General features: G+C 54.9%; 1 protein-coding gene across 1 annotated transcript in view; it reads right to left on the bottom strand.

Moving 5' to 3' along the window:
• Nucleotides 1-355: 355 nt before the first annotated feature.
• The window catches only part of LOC116833441 (uncharacterized), a 28999-nt gene continuing 20335 nt past the window's right edge, over nucleotides 356-9019 (bottom strand). Inside the window, exons 7-9 of the mRNA XM_075064652.1 lie at nucleotides 3157-3276; nucleotides 1204-1637; nucleotides 356-393 (exon numbers count right to left, since the gene is read on the bottom strand). Of these exons, the coding sequence (XP_074920753.1) occupies nucleotides 356-393; nucleotides 1204-1637; nucleotides 3157-3276 (592 nt within the window). The remainder of the gene's footprint in view (nucleotides 394-1203; nucleotides 1638-3156; nucleotides 3277-9019) is intronic.

Raw genomic sequence — 9019 nt, 5'->3', positions numbered from 1 at the left:
CCCCCCCCCCCCCCGGCAAAATGCTGCCACCCGAATAATCCTGGTGGCCTAGGCGATTGCCTAGGCTGCCTAAATGGTAGCGCTGGCCCTGTGTGCTCTCCCCAGTTGGGTGCTGGTTTCCCTGTCCCCACTAACAAAGCTCTTCTTGTTTCATACACACTCAGCACTTGTGAGCAAGGAAGCGTTTGCTCTTAAAGTCCCCCCAGGGAAGGTATTTAGTGGTCTCAGAAAGTTGTGGGGTGGCTCCAACTGGTATTGATTACTTTTCAAAATGAAGCCCTTGATATTTGACCCTGACCTTAATTGTTGGAGACACCACCCCGCAGACTGGGTTATGCACCCAGAACACTGGTTTTCAGACCTTCAGTATTTTGACACAAAGCCCGATGTTTTCTGGGAACAAGCAGAAGCTTTTTTAGGAAAATTTCATTTGAAAATCTGGTTGAAAATTGGGACACTGTTGTGTGGCCCTAGCTGTAATTCTGCCTTCCCCCTTTGCCCGTGTGGTCCCAGCCATGCCAGGGAGTGCTGCCCCAAAGGGGAAATACTCAAAGGTGTCTTCAACAATCAGTTTAATCACAGCTGGGATCACAAAGCCCAAAATGCTTCCTGCTATTGGTCAATGTTGGTGGGCAGAGTTAAGGGGATAGGGGTGTTGTGGCTGTGTGGTGCTGAATTTAACATATCTGGATTGCTTTTGGGTGTGACCTCAGGCTGGGAATCTTTGGGGATAGTGACGTTTGGTTTGAGGATTATCAACATTTCCAGGAGGTATTTAACCCTTGGGTTACTGATTCAGACTGGTCCTTGAGGGAGTCCTTGGCATGGGAACACTTTCGGACTTGTTAGTATCAATGTGGAACAGCCAGATGCATTGTGCGCTCAAAGAGATATTGCTGAATGGGGACCTATTGCACAGCCCCTTCAGCCTCATTTAAAGCTGCTGGGTTTGTATTGTCCAGGAGAGAGGAAAAGAGCTGATGAGTGCAGACTTCAATGCTGAGAAATGTGACAAGCCCCAGGGAAGTGGGGGAGAGAGATCCTGGGGAGATGACTCTGGCAAGGTGTGGGGAGGATGACACCAGAGGTGAAAGCAAGCCTGTATGGTATGGTATGGCATACCGGCAAGCCAGCTTCTCCGGGGATTTAAAGGGCCCAGGGCTCTAGCCACTGTGGGGAACCCTGGACCCTTTAAATCCCCACCGGAGCTCCGGCAGTCGGGCTCAGTTCTATGCAGTGCTGCGTTTTGGACGATGAAGTGGCACAAGTTGGGCTGGCGCTGGTAGCCCTGCCTCTTCTGCAGCCTCTGCATGGGGTAGTTGTCTGTGGCTATGTGGCCGTAGCTGGAATAGCCCTGTTCATGCATCTGCTTGGCCATGACATTCATCAGCACTTGCATGCAGCCACACCCCCGGTGCTGGGGCACGGTGTAGCTGTGCCTCATGAGGCCTAACGGGTCTGAAATTGTCCAGCTGACAGGGCATCCAGCAGCATCTAGCAGGCAGATACTGGGGAAGCAACAGATCAGGTTGGTCAGGTACCTCCTGTTGTTCTCATTGCCCCCAAAGGCCCACATCTCATTCAGCAGGATGGTGTGGGAGACATCCAGGGATGACAACCTCATAGCCGGGTCCAGCCTAGAGGGGCAGAGAGCAGCAGGGCCAAGCCCCAAGGACCAGTGATCGGGAGTCAGACGACCAGAATCATTAGGTTGGCCCTAAGATCATAAGGCTTTTTTAAAAATTATGCTGTGATCCTTTGATAGTTGAGCACCTCCCACCTTTGGGTGTTGCCAACACTCCCAGATTTATTATGGTTGTGTGGGCCCCACTGCAGAAGCTCCTAGCCCCACATCTCTCCATCTCCCATACAGCAATTCATCTTGCCCTATCATTTCTGTCCCTAGCCCCCCCTCATAGAATTATAGGGTTGGAAGGGACCTCAGGAGGTCATCTAGTCCAACCCCCTGCTCAAAGCAGGGCCAATCCCCAGATTTTTACCCCAGTTCCCCAAATGGCCCCCTCAAGGATTAAACTCTCAATCCTGGGCTTAGCAGCCCAGGGCTCAAACCACTGAGCTATCCCTCTTCAGCCTCCCCTCTGCACCTTGTGGTGGTGTTCCACATCTCCCAGCCCTGTGGGGGCTGCAGCAAGCTCCCCTCTCCCAGGCCAGGTGTCCCAGGGAATGGGGAAGCCTAAGCACTGTCCTGTCCCCATTGCTCACAGCAAGGGATGGGGAATGGAAGCATGTCACCCTGAGATGCTGAGCAATTCCTGCTGTCTCTCCACTCCCCATCCCCACCCCATGACATGGGTGTCACATTACTGCGGGGAGGGGCAGGGGCAGGGAACTCTTACTGCAGCAGCTCTGAGAGGCAGCCAATCAGAGGAGGCTTCACCCCACAGACAGAGGGGAATTCCCATGAAGGTCCTTGTGAGACCCGGTCAAGCTCATGGGACACAGGAAAGGGGTGTGCTGTAGCCAAGTGGAGGGGGGAGTTGGCTGGCTCAAGGGGTGGGCAATGGGACACTAATCCACACAGTGGCAACTCTGCCTAATGTCTCATTAGAACTGAGTGTCTTATTTCCCTTCCTGGTAGAGATTCCTCTTCTACAAAGCGCCCCCGGGGATCTGCTCCTCCTGGGGTTCTGGATGAGGAGCTGAGGGGTGAACAGGCAGTGGACAGGGAAGGTTCCTCTCCATCCTGGGCCAGGAGAGATGTGGTGAAGGGACAGGGTGAGCAGAGTTGCTCACGGCCCAAGCCTTGCCAAGGCTGATAGCTTTTTGCAAGAGTGCCCTTCCCCAGGGGCTGCAGGTGGGGCCCCATTGGTGGCACAGAAGCCATTTACATCAGCCTGTTCTGACAGAGGCTGGGACCCTGTGCAGCAGCTGAACAGGGCCCTCTCCATGGCTGGCCCCACCCAATGGCTATGCTCCCCAGCCTGGCAGGGTTCCTGAGGGAGGTTGGGCTCAGTGCCAGTTTCACTGGGATTCTGCTGGTGGAAACAGGACTCCAGTGCCCCAGGCCCTGCATGGGGAATAGCCAGCCAGAGTGTGGATATCCCAGTACCATGCTGGCCAATGCTCCAGCCTTTCAAGCTGTCCTCTTCCCTACCACATCCGCTGTTGGGGCCTGAGATGCAGGCAGACACTGACCAGACCTCGGGCATGGTGCTGGGATCTGGGTGGAGGTAAGTGAAGTAGCAGGACACTTCTAGCTGGATTCCCTTAGCCTCGGTGATGTCCCTGGAGGCCTGTACACCCTGTTCTGGAGCCCTGAAAGCGGCAGGAATGCACTGTGAGCAGTGGGAATGGTGATGAGAAAAGGCCCCATATGTGTGGGAAGCCCAGCCTGGGACAGGAGTCTGAACTTCCAATCCCCTAGCTTTGGGGCTGGCACAGTAGGGCGGGATCCAGCGGTTGGGCCCAGACATGACTTATATGCTCAGTTGCTGTGGGGCTCTCCCCAGCACTTTGGGGCTTATGTTACTGTGGATGCAGAAGGCCTGACCCCAGTTGATGGCGCTGCCCAGCAGGGCCCGGTAGATGCAGGGGCGGGTCCAGGGCCCAGCACGCCAAGCACGTGCTTGGGGCAGCAGGCCGCTGGGGGTGCTCTCCCAGCACCGCGAGGGCGGCAGGCAGGCTGCCTTCGGCAGTTTGCCTGCGGAGGGTCCGCTGGTCCCGTGGCTTCAGGACCAGCGGACCCTCCTCAGGCAAACTGCCGGAGGCAGCCTGCCTGCCTGCCGTGCTTGGGGCGGCAAAATCCCTAGAGCCGCCCCTGGGTAGGTGCCCAGGTCCCGGTAGAACGCCACATACGTGCTGGTGTAGAAATCAGAGTTGTCTGATGCCACTTGCCAGAGGAGACATGGAGCAGACTGGGGAACTCTCAGTGGAATGACCGATGTGCCTGGCTACCCTGAGCCATCCTGGAAAGGCTCCAAATCCCAATCCCGCCTCAGCCAGCCAGTTTCCCAGGTGCAATGCAGTGGCTAAGGGGCAGCACCTCTTTGTGTGGCCAGGTGAGGATAGCTTTGAACTTGGGCCACATATCCACCAGAACCTCATGTCCAGCCAGGTTCCCGTGGTTTATGTTCATCACGATGCTGTGAACCTGCCAGAGATACAAGGCTGTTGGGAGGGGAGGAGCTGGAGAAGGGACAGCAATTCCCACTCTCACGACTGTGTCAGGAGCCTCCAAATGTTGATGTGGTTTCGGCGTCTTGCGGTCTTCTGTGTCTTCTTTGGGTGTTTTTTGCCCTTCTCCAAAATGGCCACCCTCTCCGTCCCTGCCAATGTAGCTGACACTACAAGCTGCCCTTAGCGAAGATGGCTACCACCTCACAATGATTTCATAGGCCTAGGCCGGAAAGAAGGCTGCCCCAGGCTCTGGGGAGTGGACACTGGGGAGCAGCAAAGAGAAGCAATAGGGGACTGGGGGGCAGATGTGGGGTGACACTAGGGTTGGGTGTGAGAGGCAGGGAGGGAGTTGGGATGTGGAGGGCATGAATGCTGGGCGGCAATACGTGGCAGGGCCTATGGGGAGTGAGGGCTAGGGGGCTTGTCTTCCCTCCCTCAGTTTATTCTCCTGATTTGGGGTCTGACCCCTGAGTTGCTTTATGGCCCCTGAGCTGCTTTCACAGGGGAGTTCCTGAGTGTGGGGGACAGGGGTCAAAGCAGCTGGTGACCCCCATACACACACTTGAGCCATGTGATGGGCATGGAACCATGGAGGGAGCCAGAGCTACCCAGCTCTCTGATTAGCTGTCACGGTGCCTGCCTGTGGTGTGATTGGCTGACACGGAGCCAACTTTCCTTGTGATTGGTTGGGAAGGTCCCACTGGCTACGGTGGGTGAGCAGCAGGAATTGGTGCTAGGTTTGGACTTTGGGAGGCATGAGGGGTGAGGAAGGAAGTGGCTGGGAGAGCAGCCAGCATCTTCAGGGGAGGGGTCTGCCCCTCCAGCCTGATCTCTAACCCATCTCCCAGAGGAGTCAGAGGGACCTTCACCTGCTCTCTGCCCCATGGATGGGGGTGGGGAGGGTTGAGTCCTGGCACTGGGCAGCAGGCAGTGTGGCTAGGAACAGGCATGTCACCTGCAATGTCTAAGGCAGCTGCCTTCATAGTGTTCCCTCCAGCAGCCGCAGCTTGGAGGAGCAGTTGAGGATCAGCATCTCTTTTGAGATGGGCCCTTCCAGCGGGTGTGGCGTAGGGGGCACCTGCCCAGGTGGAGGAGAGAAGCTCATCAGTTACCTGTGTCTGTCACCACAACGTCACCCCAGAAGCAGGCAGGGTGTGTGTAATCCCCCATCCTGCAATAACAAACAAACCAGTCTGTGTGCAGCCTCTGTGCTCTCCAGAGACCCGACTATAATAAACCAGTCTGTGTGCAGCCTCTGTGCTCACCAAAGATCCTACAATAGCAACCCCTGTCTGTCTGTCTGTCTCCTGCCATGCCAGGGCTGGTCTGCAGGACTCAGGTGGTCCCAGTACCCCTCACTGACCTGAGAAGTCTCTGTGCCAGGGTAAGGGGCAGCCTCTGGGAAGATAGGGGGACAGAGTGTCTGTGAGGCAGTGAGGTCCCTGCCTGGCAGCAGGTGGTTCTGTCCCTGCTGGGTCTCTCCCCTGGAGGCTGCTCCACCCTCTTATCCCTGAGCAAATGAACCATTAACAGAGTCTGTGGCTGGCCCAGAGCTAGGGCAGCCAGGTCCCTGCAGTCACAAGGCACCACTGGGTTCCTTCCTTGCACAGGGAGGGGTGAGAGGGTTTCCTGGGGACGGCGGAGTAGAATTCTGAGGAAATACAAGCACTGCCAGGATTGGGGCATGGGCAAACCAGTTCTGCTGGTGCCCCTCAATCCAGATCCACAGCCTCTGCTGTCCCAGCATGGGCCTTCCCCACTCCAGCTCTGCTGATGCCCCTCAATGCGGAATGACACCATCTGCTGTCCCAGGCATGGGCTCTCGCATAGCAACTCCTTCCTAACTCTCAGTTTCTGTTTATTCCTTTGGCTCAGGGTTGTGCTAGGAGCTCCCAGTCTGTGCCCCTCTCCTTGGATTTCTGCTTGCCTCTGCTCTGTGTCTCCCCCAGCCTTGTCGCCCGAGCATGTGTGCCCTAGGAGATTCTGTGCCTCTTTAGCCCATGCTCTGGCTGGGATCTCATATTGGTCCCTATTGACATTGGGGAGTAGGCATGGGCTCCAGGCTGAGCAGGTTTCTGCCTCTGATTGAATCTCTTTGACAAGGGTCTGTCACAGTTTGTTACCTGCAGGGAGCAATGTAATCCATATCTGCAGCAACTCAGCATCACATTTGTTACCTTAACTGCAATCTGGCATCAGAGAATCCTCAGGTTAGCTTGGCAAAGCCGAGTTGAAGGCAGAGGTTGTGTTGGCAGTAACAACTGCCTCAATTCTCCCAGCTCTGTGGGATCCGTCTTGCCTCTCCCTCCTTTTGTCTCTGTGTTCCCATTTTACTTCCTGGGATGCTGAGTCTCTGGGGTTCTCACAAACACAGTTACCTCCCTCGCACCCTGTAACTTTGTTCCAAGCTACAGCAGAGCTGTGTCCACATCTCCTGCTCCCTTGTATGCCGGGCAGTCAGTGCTAAGTCACTGGCAAACCGTGGAATTAACATTGTGGAAGGGCACATGGAACCTCTAGGCCAGTGGTCCCCAACCTTTTCCGGGTGGTGGTCGCTGGACAACGAGCCACCGAGGACCATGGCTTGTGGACAAGCATCTGCCGAAATGCTGCCGAGAGGTGGCAACGTCAAGAAGCGTTGCTGCGGAAATGCTGCCAAAAATCTCTTGGTGATGCTGCTTTTTGGCAGCATTTCGGTGCATGCATGTCTGCCGGCTAGTACGCGGGCACACATAGATGCCCTGATGGGCGTCAGTGTGACCGCGGGCACCGCATTAAGGACTACTGCTCTAGGCAATGTCGAGCCCAGTAAAATTCGCACATCTGAAAACCAAGCAATGAGGAGTTAAGGTGCCTGTCAATGGTCCTTATCTCTGCCCCTGGAGCTGCCAAGAACCCCGGGCTCCAACTGTCCTCAGAACTGTAAGTGTTGCTGTATTGAACGCGGGAGGGATTAGCTGGACCAGCTCGGCAGAACTGTGACTGAGTCAAGGTGGTTTTGGGGGTTTTTCCATCGGTGACAGTCAGAATCATAGAATCATAGAATATCAGGGTTGGAAGAGACCTCAGGAGGTCATCTAGTCCAAGTCACTGCTCAAAGCAGGACCAATCCCCAACTAAATCATCCCAGCCAGGGCTTTGTCAAGCCTGACCTTAAAAAACTCTAAGGAAGGAGATTCCACAACCTCCCTAGGTAACCCATTCCAGTGCTTCACCACCCTCCAAGTGAAAAAGTTTTTCCTAATATCCAACCTAAACCTCCCACACTGCAATTTGAGACCATTACTCCTTGTTTTCTCAACTGCTACCACTGAGAACAGTCTAGATCCACCCTCTTTGGAATCCCCCTTCAGGTAGTTGAAAGCAGCTATCAAATCCCCCCTCATTCTTCTCTTCTGCAGACTGAATAATCCCAATTCCTTCAGCCTCTCCTCATAAATCATGTGCTCCAGCCTCCTAATAATTTTTTTTGCTATTCGCTGGACTCTTTCCAATTTTTCCACATCCTTCTTGTAGGGTGGGGCCCAAAACTGGACACAGTACTCCAGGTGAGGCCTCACCAATGCTGAATAGAGGGGAATGATCATGTCTCTTGATCTGCTGGCAATGTTCCTTTGTATACAGCCCAAAATGCTGTTAGCCTTCTTGGCAACAAGGGCACACTGTTGACTCGTATCCAGCTTCTCATCCACTAAAACCCCTAGGTCCTTTTCTGCAGAACTGCTGCCTAGCCATTCAGTCCCTAGTCTGTAGCATTGCATGGGATTCTTCTGTCCTAAGTGCAGGACTCTGCACTTGTCCTTGATGAACCTCATCAGATTTCTTTTGGCCCAATCCTCTAATTTGACTAGATCCCTCTGTATCCTATCCCTACCCTCCAGCATATCTTCCACTCCTCCCAGTTTGTCCTGTCTATGTGTCTGTGGCCTCAGCCATGCCAGGGCTGGTCTGTGTAGGATTCAGGTGGCCCCAGTAGCTCCCACTTACCTGGACAGTCTTCCTGCCAGGGTTAGGGGCAGCCCCTGTGAAGATAGAGAGACAAGGTGTCCGTGAGGCGGTGAGGTCCCTGCCTGGCAGCAGCTGATCCTGTCCCCGCTGGGTCTCTCTCTCCTTCAGGGGCTGCTCCAGCCTCTTATCCTTGAGTGAATGAACCATTAACAGAGTCTGTGCCTGGCCCGGAGCTAAGGACTGCCACATCCCTGCAGTCACGGGCACTCCTTCCATGGGCAGGGAGAGGTGAGATGATTTCCTGGGGCCAGTGGAGTACAATTCTGAGGAAACCTGAGCACAGCCAGGCGTGGGACATGGGCAAACCAGTTCTGCTGGTGCCCCTCAATCCTGAGTCCGACCCACAGCTCCTGCTCTCCTAGCCCTGGGCTCCCCCACTGCAGCTCCTTCCTAGCTTGCAGTTTCTATTTCTTTGATTGAGAGTTGTGTTGGGAGCCCCTAGTCTGGGCCCCTCTCCTTGGCTTCATCTTTGCCTCGGTTCTGTGTCACTCCCAGCCCTATCCTCCCAAGAGTTGTGTGCCCTGGGACACTCTTTCCTTGTTACACCATGCGACAGCCTGGATCTCGCATGGTCCCTATCAGCATTGAGGAGCAACTATGGGTTCTGGGCTGGGCAGGTTTCTACCTATGGCAAGATGGAAACCCCTTGGCATGGAGCTGTCACGGTTCGTTACCTGCCGGGAGCAATGCAATCTGTATCTGCAGCAACTTGGTGTCACGTTTATTATTCAGCTGGAATCTGGCATCAGAGAATCCTCAGGTTGGCTTGACAAAGCTGAGCTGAAGGCAGAGGTTGTGTTGGCAGCAACAACTGCCTCAAAACCCCCAGCTCTGTGGGATCCATCTTGGCTCTCCCTCCTTTTGGCTGTATGTT

Source organism: Chelonoidis abingdonii, chromosome 4, assembly GCF_003597395.2.
Source record: "Chelonoidis abingdonii isolate Lonesome George chromosome 4, CheloAbing_2.0, whole genome shotgun sequence".
NCBI classification, from domain to species: domain Eukaryota; kingdom Metazoa; phylum Chordata; order Testudines; family Testudinidae; genus Chelonoidis; species Chelonoidis abingdonii.
This window is presented reverse-complemented; position numbering and strand designations above follow the sequence as displayed.